Genomic DNA, 18,638 nt, shown 5'->3' with positions numbered 1-18,638 from the left:
CATGTCTTGCGGAGTTTAAACAGCGATTATAGTCATGTCTTGCGGAGTTTAAACAGCGATTATAGTCATGTCTTGCGGAGTTTAAACAGCGATTGTAGGCATGTCTTGCGGAGTTTAAACAGCGATTATAGTCATGTCTTGCAGAGTTTAAACAGCGATTATAGTCATGTCTTGCGGAGTTTAAAGCCATACTAAATCAGTCATAAATAAGGCACCGATTATCTGCACTAAATCTATCGAGCGGTGAATTTTGTAAACCAAACAGTTCAGATGGTCAGAGTGTGCGGTCTGTAAACTACCACTCACAGGATGAACCTTATTAACAATGCACAATTCATTTCCGCTCAAATTATATCTATTAAGTGAACACAATTAACTTCCGCTCAAATGATATCTATTAAGTGAACAATAAACTACTGGTCTCGGGATGATCGCGGGCACCACAATAACCATTGACAAAATGAATATTGAGTGCACAACCAACCGCTCACAGGCTGAGTATGGGGTGCACAATAAACAACCGTGCAAGATGAGTATGGGGTGCACAATAAACAACTGTGCAAGATGAGTATGGGGTGCACAATAAACAACTGTGCAAGATGAGTATGGGGTGCACAATAAACAACCGTGCAAGATGAGTATGGGGTGCACAATAAACAACCGTGCAAGATGAGTATGGGGTGCACAATAAACTTCCATTCGGGATTAGTATTGTTGTGAAATCGCTATCGCATGTGTGTGTGTGTAATGAGAGTTATTTTCAACGCAATGTGACACTCTGGATAAGTGATTGTGAATGTGAATAAGAGTGTACATTTAGAAAGGTGGGGAGTAGTGTACATAATGTACATATATTCCTTGTGAATATATTTGTTGAATAATAACGGTGGTAATTTTTGTTGGCTCGTTATTATTACATCCTTTAACGCTTTAAGGTTTAGAGCGTGGCCCTGTACACTCCAATATACACAAGCCAAGAGTGCAGTTCATGTACAACTATAAGGGCCGAGCCATGGTGAAGTGTGGCACATAACAACGGCCCAGGCTGGTGGTATACATTGGTATACTTCAGGGATACTTAACACAGCTATTATAACCACTACTGGACAACAGCTGGGGGTTTGCTTCACGTTTAGGAGGGATCTCAGTATTATGGGATGCACAATATGTTACTATCCAGAATGAATATAGTGTCTCGACCCAACAATCTCCTGCCATAATTATCCCGTCTATTCTATGTATTACAGACACTATCCAGCCAACAATAGCTCATCTTAGTTCTGTTGGCAGTTGTAAAGCAAAAAAATATATACGTTTACATTTAAAACACATTTATAATTTATAAAAGTGAAAAATGATAGTTAAAGCTTTAAAAATTATTTGCAAATCCTTAGCGATTGCGTTGTTAGTAGCAGTGCTGGTTGCGGTTACCGTCGGTGTGGTGGTGCGGATAGTGTTCGAGGGCTGCATTATCTTCGTGTTCTTCCTCGCCTACAAGATGGGCACCTTATGGATGGAGAATGGAAACTTTGACTTGAGCCCCTTCGACGACTTCGCTGACCCTAATTTGCAGTCCCTTGCCCAAGACCTCGGGGTGAAAAGGGAAACTGTGGAGAGTTTGACCCGCTACGAGAAGAAGGTGCTCCCCTGGCTCATCCCCCGGGGTAAGCTGGGGATTACCTGGGAGGATGTGGGCGGATGTGAGGAAGCCCTGGATAGGATCTGGCAGCAGCTGGTGCTGCCCTTGCTGTACGCCCGCTACATCGGCCGGGACCCTCTCATAATGCCCGCCAAGGGCATCCTCCTGCACGGCGACCCCGGGTGTGGCAAGACCTTGATTGCCAAGGCCATCACCGCCGAGGTCAATGCCAACTTCATCTCTGTCGACCTATCTACACTGAGAAGCAAGTGGTTGGGAGAGAGTGAGAAGATGGCGGGCGCCATTTTCAATCTAGCGTTCAAAATCCAGCCGTGTATCATCTTCATCGACGAAGTAGATGCTCTCTTGGGGACTCGCAACGAAATAGACAACAACACGGACTTGACCATTAAGTCTGTGTTCCTGTCTAGATGGGACGGCCTGGAGACGGACTCCCAGTCAATGGTGTTCATACTCGCCGCCAGTAACAGGAAGGACGCACTCGACCACGCCATTCTACGTCGGTTCTCCCTCCAGTTTCACATCCCCAAGCCCAACCTGGAGGGTCGGCTGCAGATCCTGGGCATCCTGTTCCGAGGGCTCCAGCTGGACGACGACGTGGACATCGAGGAGCTGGCCAAGATGACGCAGGGCTTCACGGGCGCCGACCTGAAGGAGGTAGTGCGCTCTGCTGCTGTCGCTGGCCTAGAGGAGCTCCTGTACGGTGACCCCAGACACTTGCCCGGGGACCTCACCAGCAGCCAGATCAAACGTTTACAGAACGAGGAGCCGCGGCTCATCAGCATGGCCGACCTCACCACAGCCGTGGCTCTTACTCGCCACCGCCAGAGTAACATCCATCACCTCTACTTGTGATCAAGCCGGGTCAGTTTTGATGCCCGGGTGACTGAGTTAGTGCCCGGGTGACCGAGTTAGTGCCCGGGTGACCGAGTTAGTGCCCGGGTGACCGAGTTAGTGCCCGGGTGACTGAGTTAGTGCCCGGGTGACTGAGTTAGTGCCCGGGTGACTGAGTTAGTGCCCGGGTGCCGGAGTTAGTGCCCGGATGACGGGTTAGCATTTCGGGTTACCATTTCTTACTCTTGAAAATTTTTCAGATTTATATTTTTTTTATCTTTAACGTTAAGAACGTTAGAATTAATGTCCTGATAGTACAATCGGGTTCGTTCTCGACTCAAAATCGGGATTTCCGGGTTCGAATCCCGGGCGGCACATGAATAGTTGGGCGGTTTAGAGGTTTACATTTGTTATTGGCTTTGCAAGAAGGAAATTTTCCATCAAATATACTTCAACTCACTGTAGTTTCTAGAAAAAAGGTCGGCGTTCAATCCCCGACCATCCAAGTGGTTGGGCCACCGTCCCATCCCAAATCCTTATCCTGACCCCTTCCCAGTGCTATATAGTCGTAATGGCTTGGCGCTTTCCCTTGATAATTCCTTCCTTCCTTCCTTCCTTCCTTCCTTCCTTCCTTCCTTCCTTCCTTCTAGAAAATATTTATTTAAATATGTCAGCAGTACAATAACACAAAGAATCATAACGTGGCTGAAAACCAATAATCCAACTCACACGTGAAATAACAGTGACAGGTTCAGTCCGCACAGGAAAGTGAACAAATCCACAAGGGCCGTGACGAGGGTTCGAACCTACGTCCGGGATGATCCATGATGAGAGATTCGAACCCTAGTCACGGCCCTTGTGGATTTGTTCATTTGATATATCACGCTATTGTGATTTCTGTGACGAGGGTTCGAACCTACGTCCGGGATGATCCATGATGAGAGATTCGAACCCTAGTCACGGCCCTTGTGGATTTGTTCATTTGATATATCACGCTATTGTGATTTCTGTGACGAGGGTTCGAACCTACGTCCGGGATGATCCATGATGAGAGATTCGAACCCTAGTCACGGCCCTTGTGGATTTGTTCATTTGATATATCACGCTATTGTGATTTCTGTGACGAGGGTTCGAACCTACGTCCGGGATGATCCATGATGAGAGATTCGAACCCTAGTCACGGCCCTTGTGGATTTGTTCATTTGATATATCACGCTATTGTGATTTCTGTGTGTACAGGAAAGTGATTATCCTACGGCGGACGAACGGAAATCCGGGTGCCACCGAGAGATATCTGCTTACAACTTCCTGTATATTCATCAAGACCATACCACGAAGTGAAACTGAAATTGAAATAAGTTTATTGAGGTAAGATACACACAAAGGGATGAATGAGGTAGCTCAAGCTATTCTCACCCCGTTCAGTACAACGTGTTCATACATATATAGACACACATCACAAACAATAAACATATTGCCTAACATTCTGAGAGATAAACATATACATTTCCTATACCACGAAGTTACCATCGTTCTTATACAAGATCACGGCTTTGGCGTGTTCATTTCACTTGTATGGTGGGGTATAAGTTTAACTTTAGCTCGTGTCATAAAATTAAGAAAAAGCTGTACAAAGTAAAGCATCAGCTTTGCCATTTTCTATTAAACACAGATAAATAATTCTGATAGCTCAACGTTCACAAAATTACAAAATTGGACAACTATATGAAGATGCAAGATGTTTTGTTAACGAGCGGTGATAAACGGAGATAATATATACTTAGTCTCTAACACTGTCTCTAGTTAGCGGCCGGTATAGCTCTAGCTCATGAAAAAAGTCGCGGTAGCCAACAATATCTTGAAGGGAAGGAGAACGCCAAGCCATTACGACTATATAGCACTTGGAAGGAGTCAGGATAAGGCTTTGGGATGGGACGGGGAGGAAGGAATGGTGCCCAACCACTTGGACGGTCGGGGACTGAACGCCGACCTGCACGAAGCAAGACCATCGCTTCCAACCAGCCCAAGTGGTTGGGCAGTGCCAACCATGTAGTTCAATTGAATTCACTTTTTTGTTTATTCAAAAGAATGTGTGTACAAAAAACATGAAAGAAATTTACAACTGTCGAGACAAGGAGTTACACACATACTAATGAAGCCACTAATTACGCATAGCGTTTCGGGCAAACGCTTTGTTTCATAGTTAACAATGTAGCAAGCACTATTTATATAGTAAGCCATGTAGTTACCCACATAGCAGAACATATATAATACATATTATTCGAATATGCCCGCCGAATTCAAATATTCGGCGGGCAGCAGGGCTAGCCGAAGCCGTAAAACTGTGTTGAGTTTTAAAATATACTTAGAAAATATCATCAAAGCAAATGGGGGGAGGGGAGGACTTTCGACAAGCCGCCAGCTTCCTGTCCTTGTCAAGGCCACTAAGGTGTTAGTGGCCCTCAGGTCAGTCGGGTAAACATAAGCCATGAGAAGGAAATCCTTGGTGCATAGCGAGGATGGATCCAGAGGATATATAGTAAGCCATGTAGTTACCCACATAGCAGAACATATATAATACATATTATTCGAAACCTTGTAGAAAACCTTGCAGAAAACCTTGCACAAAGCCATGTTGAAAACCTTACAGAAAACCACGTAGAAAACAGTTAGACAGTCATGTCGGAAACCATAAAATAAATAATGTAATAAACCATTTATTATAAGCCACGGAGTAAAACGTGTAAAATATAATCCATGTAAACCATTCAATGTCATATACAGTAAGTGCACAATGTAATAAGCCATGCATAGTAAACCACGTGAAAAGCCAGATAGTAATGGTCTGAGTTTTGATTTTTGTTTTATTGCTAATAATTAGCTGTGGTACACTGTAAACCTACATATGGACGAACTAGGGTTGCCAGAGTATAGGCTAAGAGTTCCTAGCTGTCACTTAGTTTCACCTAATATCCTCATCTCACAGGGATGATTAATCATACATGAGATATGAGCCTAGTCTACCATAGGCTGTCCTAGCAAACTTTGGGTCAAAGATGAGAATATCTTAAAATATTCTTGACGGAATAATTCAAATTTTTTGGTGGGGAAGCGAAGAAGTCTCCCAGGTGCGATTACAGTAACAGTTAATGAACTCCGCGTTGGATTTGAACTGCTGTTCATTTCCAGAATTCTATGATGCGGCCGCTAAAGAACGAGTTGTTAGAGGCCAAACGAAACAAGCACATGTTGTTTTAGATTCAGTTACTCGGAACATAAGTTCCAAGTAGCACGGGCTATGGTGAGCCCGTAGTGGACTTACCTGGCACAGGAGCGGGGCAAGTAGCATGGGCTATGTGAGCATGAAACAAGCACAGATCTAATATACTTATGGCATATTTTATTATGTTCGACGTTTCCAAGCATATTTACACATTCACATTGTTCGGGATACTTAGTTTTTTCTTGGAATAAATGTAACTGATCACATAAATCAATCCTATTTACACAGGAAAATGCATAGACCAATAGAATGATGTGCTATCGTAATTGCTGATGCAGCACAGCTAAATAGATTAATATCTAATATACTGTGTAATAATTCACGTCGTCGGGGACAGGAAGCCTGCATCTAGTCTTATTGAGGCCCCTTTAGAGTCCATCTGTGCTGACCTCCAAAATACATCCCGTTACAAATGTGTAACTCCTGGGTACCTATTCTACTGTTAGGTGAAGAGAGGCATCAGTTGATAGGTAACGTGCCCAACCTTTTCTGGGGTGCCCGAGGACTGAACCCAGGACCCTCGAGTGTGAACTGAGGATAAAGACTACTGTGCTAAAGCTTGTCAGCAAATTTGTTTCTGCGGGAGATGGGTTGTAGTTTTAACGGGGAGGGAGGGGGAGGGGCGAAAGTCCGGAGCATCTGTGGCAGTCTGGGGACCCTTCTGTGCGCAGTCTGGGGACCCTTCTGTGCGCAGTCTGGGGACCCTTCTGTGCGCAGTCTGGGGACCCTTCTGTGCGCAGTCTGGGGACCCTTCTGTGTGCAGTCTAGAGACCCTTCTGTGCGCAGTCTGGGGACCCTTCTGTGTGCAGTCTAGAGACCCTTCTGTGCGCAGTCTGGGGACCCTTCTGTGCGCAGTCTGGAGACCCTTCTGTGCGCAGTCTGGAGACCCTTCTGTGTGCAGTCTGGGAACACTTCTGTGCGCAATGGGGGACCCATTTTGCGCGCAGTTGGGGCCTTGCATACAGTGTCCCCTAACATGAGCTGCGGGGAGATTCTCTTTTCCCCCATAGACCACAATAGTAGGCTGTATAGGAGCGCACGTAGGCACTTTCTGCGTGGCTATGTAATAGCCACTCTAGAAAGATCGATAAACTATTTAGAAAACAAAGATTTTAAATATACAGCCCAACTTAGGCTAACACAATAATACATATATATGTAACAATTCATTTCCACGCGGAAATATTTGTGTTGGAAGAAAATGAACGCCTTGAAGAAATTAAATATGCCTCCCTGGGTCTTGACGGTGTTTATAGCGTCGGGGATACCAACCACGAAGACGAATTGAACTAAACATTTATTATATAAAAGAACCTTCTATATATTCTATGGTATGCTTTTTTAAATGAAATTGTTATATAATTTATATGTTACTTATATTTTTGTATACGCGTCACCTGGAAAGTCAATAGGTTTGACAGTTGTGAGGGTAGGGTTGGTACGCTTGTCAGGAGTAAATAAACTAAACTGAGCGTTGTGTTGACGAAGAGTAAACTCTGGTGTGCAGTAAACTCCAGCGACCAGTCTTTATGTAAACTGTACACGCAAGTCAACACCAAGGTCATCAACATGATGGGAAATAGAGAAAAAATGTACGAGGACTTGAACTTTCCCTACTGTGACGAAGTCAGCAAATACGAAAAACTTGACAAGATTGGCCAAGGAACATTTGGGTAAACTTGTATACTTCTAATGTTATAGTCTACTTGTTGTAGTGTACAAGGACACTTTCAAACACTTCTTGAATCATTTTTGCAAATAGAAATTTGAGAATTATTCCCAAAATGTCATTGAATCCTTGCTCCTGGTTTAATTGTGTACCCATAACTGAGTATTAAATTACATTTCAAAATGTTAAACAATTTTCTGGACAATATCAAGCCACTGATACATTTTATTTTCTTGAATCATGCCAATAATATAGACGATTTTGCAATCATGCCAACAGTGTAGCAAAACTGGATTGTGTGCATAGAAAAGGCTCTGTTTTCATCTGTCACACTGTCTCCTTACTGGATCACATTGCATTCTTGTTATACTAACAATGATAATAACAGTATTCAGTGCACCTCAGGCAGGTACATTCACTGCATCTCAATTAGGTGCAATATATATACATATATAGCAATGTCACAATATCATTTCAGAATTGTGAACTTATAATATATTCTGGATGAAAATGCATTTTAATAAATTCTTTGAATGTTAGAACCTGTATCAATTTAACATCATTTGGACAAAAATATAAATTATATTTCATTCTTGAGGTGAATTATATTATGTTGAGAATGCAGTGGAATATAATCAGCAATCTGGGTTGGACTTGGTGATTGTCAGGACCTTGATAGTCAACCCAACATCTTGCACAAGTGACTATCAGGGACATGGGTTTTGACCCTACAGCTTGAATCAGGTGACTGTCATGACTCTGCCAGCCAGTCCAACATCTTGGACCTAGTGACTGTCTGGGTCATGGCATCTGATCATACAGTTTGGATCAGGTGACTGTTAGGACAACACATGGCCTCACAATCTGGCTAACTCTACAGTTTTTCTAATTTATTAATGTAAATAATCTTTCCTGTGATATATAATACAGTCTTAACCATACCAAATACTGTAGTGCATTCTCAACTTATATAATGCATAGACTGTCAATACTATGCAACATTGACCCAATATCAGCATTTGAATTAATCTTTATAATTCTCTCTAAAGTAAATCAGTATTGTACTAGGGATATTAATATCTTAAATAGTAATTTTATGTTCATTTTAACCATTTCCAAAATTTATATAGCTTCTGGTAGCAGAGATGATTAATGGGATGTTGGAAATAGTTTTTTTTTAACTGCTGTGTGCTCTAAAATATATATGTAGTCATATACTCTATATATGACTAATATATGATAGCCCATTCACCTGGGCTCTAGGAGACTTGAACCATGGACCCCACATGTGTGAGGCAGAAGCTCTATCCACTCAGCTATGAGTAGTTTTAATAAAGAAAGATTCCAGAAGCAACTACTGCTGCCATGCTGGAATTTTCAACTTTCTCTGACTACTACTGTAGCTCAGAGGAATTAGTGATCCAGGCCAGTGTCATATAAATTGTCATCCACGCTTCCGTGGAAATAAACAACTTTATTTCCACTTCCGTGGAAATTTGTTTATTTCCACGGATGTGTATGTGACAATTTATATGACGCGGGTGTGGATCACCAATTTCTCTGAGCTTCAGTCAGGGAAAGTGAAAATTCCAGCATAGCAGCAGTAGTTGCTTCTGGAATGTTTCTTTATTAAGACTACTCATAGCTGAGTGGAGTCATACTCATAGTCTCCTTATTAAGACTACTCATAGTTGAGTGGAGTCATACTCATATTCTCTTTATTAAGACTACTCATAGCTGAGTGGAGTCATACTCATAGTCTCCTTATTAAGACTACTCATAGCTGAGTGGAGTCATACTCATAGTCTCCTTATTAAGACTACTCATAGCTGAGTGGAGTCATACTCATAGTCTCCTTATTAAGACTACTCATAGCTTCTGCCACACACGTGTGCAGTCCAGGGTTTGAGTCTCCTAGAGCCCAGGTGAATTAAATGTTTATTTCCACAGAAGTGTGTGACAATTTTACTAATGTATACGGTATATTAATTTTTTCAGTGAGGTCTTTAAGGCACGTCATAAAAAAACTAAGAAGGTTGTTGCTCTTAAGAAGGTTCTAATGGAAAACGAGAAAGAAGGGGTAAGTGTTATATGAAAATTGATGTATCAGACATTTATCGGAGAAAAAATGCTGTGCATACTGTACATGATAGTATACTAAAGAATGAAAATAAAACATGTATAGAAATTTAGTAAACAAAATTTGTGATGCCATACATCAATACAGGATATTATTTTTTCAGTTCCCCATCACTGCCCTTCGGGAAATCAAGATTCTACAACAACTTAAACATGACAATGTTGTCAAATTAAATGAAATATGTAGAACAAAACGTGAGTTTTTTAACATTGATTATTTTATCTTAAAGTAAATGAAGTTTTGCAATACAGTGGAACCTCTATTAACGAGTGGCTCTATTAACGAGTTTTTCCAGTAACGAGCAAGCCACTCGCAGCAAATTTGTCTCTATTGACGAGCTCGCCTCTATTAACGAGTGAAACCACATGGCGCTTCCTAGCGTCTCGCGGGTTCTCGCAAATTCTCGGACGCCTCCAACGCCAGTGTTGTTGTTGTATCTCACACGACAAGCATCCCTCTGGATTTATTTGAGCTTTTCTTTGAGTTTTTAGTGGTTTTGCGACTACAATTTGTAACACACGATGTCTCCAAAGAAGCTGCTTGCTAAAGATAGTGTTGTCAAGAGGAAGAAAGACACACTTACTGTGGATTTAAAGAAGGAAATTATAGCAAAGCATGAGTGTGGTGTCTGTGTGATTGATCTCACAAGGAAGTATGGCAGGTCCTCATCAACAATTTACACCATTAGTAAGGGAATGAGGAGGTAAGGGAGGATGCTGCCTCTTCCACTGAGATCAGGGAAGTGTTTGGAATGTTTGAAAAGGTGAACACATTCTTGGAAAAGCTGCCCTGATAAAGCAGTGACATCCCGGTGTGTGAAAATGTTTAATTAATTTATCACTTTGTGATAACACTTTATGAAAGTGTTATCACTTTCGCAGGTATATGTCGCTTGAACGTAACACACTTTTTTTCTATTGAATGCACCCAAACACCGCGCTCAAGCGTCATTTGAGCAAATATTTCTATAAAATCCAATTCTTATCCGATCGACTTGGGGATTGTATACATGTTTGCCATGAAATTTCCGTTTTCTTTAATAACCACATTGCCTATTTGAGAAAACGGCATTGTATTGTATCTTCGTGGGAAGACTATTATATTGTTGACACAACGAGTGTAATCAACGTAGTTTTTTATTTGGTGCTGGTCTAACGCATCCTTGTGTGACATTTGAAATGAAATTTGGGTGAAATTCCCAAGAAGAGAGAGTCCGCCTGACTCAGAGGTGGATTCTCCTTCCACACCATAACCCCTCTCCTCCTTCCCACCTCTCCATCATCTCCCTCAAGCCAGCAACTACTCTTCATAAGGTAAAGTAAATATTAAAACACTACAACAAAACATTTATATTTACATGTGCAGTATTATATTTACATAAAAAAAGTCATACAAGTATGGATGTTTTTGGGAGTGGAACGGATTAAATTTATTTCCTTTATTTTAAATGGGGAAATTTGTTTCCAAAGACGAGTTTTCCAGGTAACGAGCTCGGTGCCAGAACGGATTAAACTCGTTAATAGAGGTTCCACTGTAATCATATTCTTTTGTAGTTTTCTTAGTTTCAAATTACAACATTTAACAAAGAGTCTTGAGTTTATAATAAATTTGTAGTTTGAGTGTCAATTTAAAAAAAAAAAAATACTGAACTGTAATTAACTTTAATTGTGCTAGTTACTGAGTCTAACAAAAATGCTGCACACAAACACAAAATACTTTATTATGTTGATTAAAGAAGTCTTTTTACCATTAAAGATCTGTTGAATGCACCAGTTAGCATTACAATTAAATATAAAATACTAGAAGGTGGATACTTGGCATGCTCTTCAAAATGACTTAGTTAAATTAAGTAAATGGAGCAACACATGGCAAATGGCTTTCAGTATAAATATATGCTATATACTGGAATGTGGAATGGGAAAACAGGCCACACGCAACCTATATATTATGTGAAATATTACTAAAGAACTCTGGCAAAGAGAAATCTAGAGGTGGCTCTGGATTGGCACCAGGGAATCACCAGGGAAACTATCCAAAGGAGGCCTGGTCGAGGACCGGGCCGCGGGGACGCTAAGCCCCGAAATCATCTCAAGATAACCCCATCAAAGGTGTTGCAAGTAGAACCTACACTACTCTAGCAATCTTCAGAATCACATTTAAATATATGGAAAAATACTAAAAAATTGTTCACCTGAACTGGAATATGTAGCAGTTGTATGGTGTCTATATCACAAAAAGCACTTCATTAAACTAGAAAGGGTTCAAAGACATGCTACTTAATGGCTTACAGCAAAAAAAAAATAGAGTGCAGCAATGAGAAGAGTCTGGTGTTAAATATGCCTAAGCTGGAAGAGAGAAGGAAAGCTGGCAACATGATATCCACTTACAAAATAGTGATAGGAATTGAATAAACAATTGACAAGACTTTTGAACCTGCAACTTCAAGAACATGAGACCATGGATTCAAGCTAAGAAAACAAGGGATCCAAGAAAATATAAAGGACAAAAGTTTTCTTTTGCAAACAGTTGTAAATGGTTGAAACAACATAATTGAGAAAGTGGAGGAGGCCAAAACCATCAGTAGTTTCAAAGCATCATATAACAAAGATTATAGGGACGACAACACTACAAGCATAACTCTCATCCTGTAATTACACTCAGGTAATTATGATAGGTAGTTATACATACACATACATTATATTTTGTTAAGACTAACTGAGACCAACCTGTTCCATTTTAACAATGATGCCACTGTACATCCTCTTGCCTCAACAGAGAGAGAGAGAGTGGGATAATTGTGTTTATAAGAATATTTTAAATGTGTCATGAGAGGATCAAGATTTGTATTTTTAAAAATACAGTACTGTACATACTGTACTGTATTTCATAATATTGTTTGTAGTGTATTGTGAGATATGCCTGGCATGATTGACTGCAACACAAAAAATATCTAATTCTGTATTCTTTGACATTTTTATCTTCTTTTTTTTTTTTTTTTTTTTTTTTTTGAGATATATACAAGAGTTGTTACATTCTTGTACAGCCACTAGTACGCGTAGCGCTTCGGGCAGGTCCCTGGAATACGATCCCCTGCCGCGAAGAATCGTTTTTTCATCCAAGTACACATTTTACTGTTGCGTTAAACAGAGGCTATTGAATATGACTTTTAAAAAGAGAAGTTCCAGGTCAGAATTTTAAAATGATACAAGCGGACTACAGGGGGTTGGATTTTCCATATGAATATTTTTACAGATTGCGTACTAAGCCAAAGAATATATGTTATTGATTAAATTATCTATATAAAGTTTAAGATATTAACAATAAGAGATCAATAACAGTATATAGCCTTGTTGCAGTACTTGCATTTTTTGTACAGCATCTGCATACAATCGATGGCGCTCAACCTTTTACCTGGTGTTTGACTTCTGTGAGCACGACTTGGCAGGTTTACTGTCAAACTATAACGTCAAGTTTAGTCTGGGAGAGATTAAGAAAGTAATGCAACAGTTACTTGAAGGCCTCTTCTACATCCACAGTAGTAAGGTATGATCTAATCTTCTGTTATTCAAAGTTATAGAGAAGGCTTGAAGCTGGCTTCTACTGTACCTTGACCTTAGCCCGGTGATGTTCTAGGAGTGTTACAAAGTAATTCTGTAGTTTGTGTAATGATTTTCATAGATTAATTTGTTAATGATACATATTACCATACATGTACTTAGTTTATTCTATTGGAAAAAGCTTTATACAGTAGAGCCATTTGTTTTGAAGAAAAATGAGGGTATTGAGTTTTTTTTATCTTAAGCATATCAATAATATTTGTTATGTACTCCTTATGTAATCCTTACACATTATATAGTACAGTATATATTTTACCTTGGTTTATTCTGAAAAAATAATTAAAATATGTTATTTTTTTATCTATATGTCTAGCCTATGCTTAAAACAATCAACTGATTGTTTTAACATCAGTTATGTTACCAGATAATCTTTTCCACTGTTTGAAAATTTAATGCACATTATGTTTTCAGATTCTACACAGAGATATGAAGGCTGCAAATGTACTCATAACAAAATCTGGAACGTTAAAATTAGCGGATTTTGGGCTTGCACGAGCATTTTCTCAGAGAAATGGGCAGCCAAATAGGTAATTAAATATGAATTTTGTATTTTATTTTATTGGCGAGTTATTAGTATTCAGTGATTTAATTAATTAGTTTCTCTTTCCCTCTCTCTCTCTAAGGCTAGTTTAATTTCCTTTCTTGAAATCTTTAGTGATAGTGTAGGTACCTTGCTTATAGACTGGAGTTACCTATTTTCTTTCCCCCATGTTGTGGGACTAGTTTATTGAACAGATAAATACTTTTAGTTTTCAAATTATACACCACTGAAAAAAAGTCTTCACTATATACAAAAATCCATTGTATTTGTCAATAAAGAAATAAAACAAAAAAAAATAAATTGCACAATTTAATTAGCATTGTGGTTCAGATAACGAGTTAATCGTGAAAGGTTTCATAAATTGCTTGGTTGCATCTATAGACGTAAAACCAGCATATTACAAGTCTACTTGGAGTGTTGAAGAACATATATTAAGTAAATTTGCAAGTCAACCATGTATGTTGTTCACTTTGAAATTTATGAGTATTGTACTACACCACAAGTAGATTTGTAATGCACATATTTTTCATGTGAAAACGTAGGGTACATTCCAAACAAAGAATTTGATTACATAAAAACATGTGCTGCACTGTCAAATTTTAAGATATATTTAAACAATGCAGTGAAATGAATGTGAGGTTTTTCTGTATGATATTGAGTTATTATTGTATTACAGAACTGTATGTGAAAGCAGTTCTTGTGTAGGGCTACTTGTATATATATACAAGTAGTCATCCCTTCCTTTCAATAAGTGAAAGGAAGGTATGGTGTTCATGTGTCATCATACTTTGGAGCTCAGAATAGTTCAGTGATTCTGTAATAGAAGTTTTGTAATGCACAGGCTTATGATTATAACTTGATTGGCTTTGATTTGTTGTTATTATTAAATAAATTGGGAGGCAGCTTCCTCTGGTGTTTAACTGTATCTTCATTCAAGTGAACTTTGACAGGTACACAAATCGTGTTGTTACACTCTGGTATCGTCCACCAGAGTTGCTACTCGGAGAGAGGAACTATGGGCCGCCTATTGATCTTTGGGGAGCAGGTTGCATAATGGCAGAAATGTGGACACGAACACCTATTATGCAGGTATAGCTACAGTATTAAAATTGTTGTCAATTTGAAAAAATTGAAAAATATGAACATTTCAATTCAAAAGTGCAGGTAACCATATACAATGTATAATCTTTCTCCAACTAATTAATTTTGATCAGATCTCATTTGCTGAACAGTTCTTCTTTTGTATTGAGATTTTAAATGTTTACTATTCTAGGTTTTAAAACAGATTATAGAAAATATTTGTACATTTTGTTATACCAAAATCACATAAAAAAGATATATTTTTAACATACAGGGATTACAGTTAAGAAAAACTAAATTCACTCGTCTCGTCAGAGATACAGATGCAGCCTCGTTATTCGAGGCTGCATCTGTATTTTCTGATGCCAGAAAACTTGCTTTAAAGAATTATTTATTGAATCATACAGTATTTGCTTCTATTGAAAAGGGGTTCATGTGGAGAATCAACTGTATTATGGGCTTAAAGTTGATACTGCTTTGTACAGTAATAGAAAGGAATATTGTTGCACATAAAATTTAATCTATGTATTCGTGGAGGAAGTGATAACTTAATATGTTTGGAGTGTTAGAAAAGATTACATATGAAGCCAAGCCTACAGGGAAGTGAGGCTCTCAATAGGATGCAAGGAATCTAAGAAACTGAGACCTTGTAACAGATTTTTATGATATCAATATAACTGTATTTACATTGCACTCAGGACAGATTTGGGTATTATGCAGTATCATATACATATGATAAAAATCATTACGTCATGGAGTGAAAACAACTACCGTATGTTTACTAAATGATTGATACATCTTTCAGGGCAGCACAGAGCAACATCAGCTTAATCTCATTTCACAGCTCTGTGGTTCAATAACTCCTGAGGTCTGGCCAGGAGTGGAAAATCTACCACTTTTCTCTACTATGGAACTTGCCAAAAATCACAAGAGAAAAGTCAAGGAAAGGCTTAAGCCCTATGTCCGTGACCCTCATGCCTGTGACCTTATAGACAAGATGTTAACTCTGGATCCTTCCAAAAGAATGGGTATGAAGTAAAATTGACTTATCGCTTAGTAGACTAATTCAGAAGAAACTCTTAATTTATTTAGAATAGATTTCAAATTCAATGTTTTTCACTTGGTGTATATTTTTGTTTATAAATTAAAACATGATTTTTTAAATTAAACTTAATACATATACTTTTTCTCCATAGATGCAGATTCTTCATTAAATCATGACTTCTTTTGGATGGACCCGCTACCATGTGACCTGGGCAAGATGTTGTCACACCACACCCACAGCATGTTTGAGTTCTTGGCTCCTCCTCGCCGTGGGAAGCAGCAGCAACCACAGCTACCGCCTCAGCCTCCACCGCAACAACAGTCACAGGCAGGCCATTCCTCCCAGCAGAGCCAAGCATCACAACCATCGGGACAGTCTCAACAGGGAGGTTCTAGAAGGTCAGGTCATCGGCCTTCTGCTTCTTCCAGTGTAGCCAGTATGTCCTCTTGTCCAGAGAGAATATTTTAGATGAACACTGAATTATCAGTGGTAATACACTGATTGTTTTTTTTTTCCAGATGTATTTATTGAAAATTAATGTTAAAAAAGTTTTGTAACTTAAGAAAAAAAAAATCCTAAAGTGCATACACTGTGTTCAGGGGTTGAGAAGTAGACTATATTTTGCATTAACTTTTAAACCAGTGAATCCTAATGCTTTAAAATATGAAAATTTTTTAATGAGAATATTGTATAGTGTTAATGTGGTTAGTAATATCCAGTGAGAACACTTTGAGAATATTTTTAGTAATTTTATAGATAACATTTATTTGTTGATTGTAAAAACTTCAATGTCTATTTGTAATTTTAGGAATACATGCAGGTATATAATTGGAAATTAACATTTAAGAATTTATTTACCAAAATAAATAGGATTTGATAGCCTTTGGGTGTAGTGCTAAAAAAAAATATCTCTACAATACTGATGCAGTAGACTACCGGTTTTACACGGGATCAATTCTTCAACACATCATGCAAACACAAACTCCACACATATTGGTTAACCCATTGGTTACACCACTTCTCTTTCAGCCCCATACTTTTCTGGGGTAAGAGAATTGTTTTTGTATCAAAAAATAATTTTTGAATCTCTTTTTCCGTAATAAGACACATGGTCCATTGAACACAATAACAGGTCAAAGGTGTTCCGGAAACATATAGTCTATATAGGTATCTATGAAATAGAATACCTGTTAGTCTGATTATGCACTGAATGTTGAGAGGCCAAACATGAAGTCTGGATTCCATGAAGTCTGAATCCCCACCCCCCCTCAACTCCACGGTGCTTTTTCAGCTGTTCGTTATACTGCATGATCTGAGAAAGGGAGGGAGATAGTGGAATGGGAAGCAAAAGATAGAAAGAGAAAGATAGCAGGAGAACACATGGAGGAGAGAAAGATAGACAGTAAACACACAATAAGCAAACAGGTTATCAATTATTTTTCTCTATTTACTTTCCATTTCTAATATGAAAATTGGAAAGCTCTTTCCATATACAAAAATATAAAATAAAATACAGTATTTGTAATTACAAAAAAAAAATTATCATTAAACTCTATAGTATAATTAAAAATCAGTTATTCAAGTAACTTGATGCCAGGCCATACATGTTCCTAATGCTGTACTGTATATAGAATATCATAAGCATATTCACCAAAAAACTTGTGCATTTTAGCACAGTGTAACAAAAATTAATTCTGCCTTGTTTTTCCCAACAGTGATTAGTGTTGTTTTGTCTACTTGTGTTCTCATATTTTACTTGTTTAAATTTTTTGTAGGAAAAAAGAATGCTTGTTTCATATATTCAGTTAATCATATAACACTCATAATGGTCACTGAATCATGGTATTTCTGACATTTAGATCTAACTCATGGGGCAACATCATCTCATCTTGCCTCCGAACAGCTCCATCAACACGGCCCAGTTTATTTTGTTGATGGTCAACTGTTACAGGATGTAAAACTATTTTTTTTCAGGGCATTTGGTAAAACTTGCTTTTAGCAGTGTAAAGTTTCGATGGTATGAATGGTTGACTTGTTAACGTGACATTGGCAAGGAATAGGTGTTTGGCTCCCTCCCTACTCAATGTGCTCGCTTATCTCCAGCTTAAATTCAGTGGAGAAGTTACACCTTATTTCCTGCTGGTGGCCTGTAGGGGATTAAGCTTCAGGTCCATTATCAAACTGCAGCAAAATTACATTAAAATTTGTATGTGGAAACCTTGAACAGATAAGGGTCTGATTGCATCAGTTTTATTTTACCACATCCTTGACTTGTTTTATGATTGGCAGATAACATTTGCTTTGTTTTAATCAAGCAGTAGTTTCAGAGTCACTTTATTGCTTGTGCTATTAGCTCAATTCAAATTCAGTGTCCATACTTACTGTTGTACAGATTGCTCTCAGCCACACAAACTTGCAGACCGTAACATTTACCACACGTAATATTTAGAATTGGCTGAATTATTTTACTAATGTAGGACCGGACTGCATAAAGTAACACCGAGTGAAACTGGTAGGCTACTGTACATCATGGGGGAAAAAGAAAAAAGCAATGAATAGTTTTGTTAACAAATAGGAATTAGTAAAAATTTTCTGTTCACATTTTTGATGAACCAACTTGTCTATTATAATTTATTAAAACCAGTATTATATTACATTAAATATGAAAGTAGATTTTGTTTGTTGGAATGGTTGGTCTTTAGTATGTAGCAGTTTGTAAAGTGTCTTCTCTGATTTTGTTCAAAATTTTTAGTAATCTGGAAGTATAAA

At 38.5% G+C, this 18,638-nt stretch overlaps 2 protein-coding genes across 2 annotated transcripts in view; both read left to right on the top strand.

The window, feature by feature from the left end:
• The first annotated feature begins 1,354 nt into the window (after positions 1-1,354).
• LOC123773097 (mitochondrial sorting homolog) lies at positions 1,355-2,515 on the top strand. The gene has a single exon (XM_045766587.2). It carries the CDS (start codon positions 1,355-1,357, stop codon positions 2,513-2,515), a length of 1,161 nt encoding a protein of 386 aa, XP_045622543.1.
• A 4,705-nt stretch (positions 2,516-7,220) lies between these two features.
• Positions 7,221-18,638, top strand: part of LOC123772999 (cyclin-dependent kinase 9) — a 29,565-nt gene continuing 18,147 nt past the window's right edge. Inside the window, exons 1-8 of the mRNA XM_045766457.2 lie at positions 7,221-7,450; positions 9,445-9,526; positions 9,690-9,780; positions 12,963-13,129; positions 13,615-13,730; positions 14,695-14,833; positions 15,630-15,852; positions 16,021-16,267. Of these exons, the coding sequence (XP_045622413.1) occupies positions 7,347-7,450; positions 9,445-9,526; positions 9,690-9,780; positions 12,963-13,129; positions 13,615-13,730; positions 14,695-14,833; positions 15,630-15,852; positions 16,021-16,267 (1,169 nt within the window). The 5' untranslated portion in view covers positions 7,221-7,346. The remainder of the gene's footprint in view (positions 7,451-9,444; positions 9,527-9,689; positions 9,781-12,962; positions 13,130-13,614; positions 13,731-14,694; positions 14,834-15,629; positions 15,853-16,020; positions 16,268-18,638) is intronic.

This window comes from Procambarus clarkii, chromosome 81, assembly GCF_040958095.1.
Source record: "Procambarus clarkii isolate CNS0578487 chromosome 81, FALCON_Pclarkii_2.0, whole genome shotgun sequence".
Taxonomy (NCBI): domain Eukaryota; kingdom Metazoa; phylum Arthropoda; class Malacostraca; order Decapoda; family Cambaridae; genus Procambarus; species Procambarus clarkii.
Note: the sequence above shows the minus strand (reverse complement) of the source record. Positions and strands in the feature narration are given on the sequence as shown.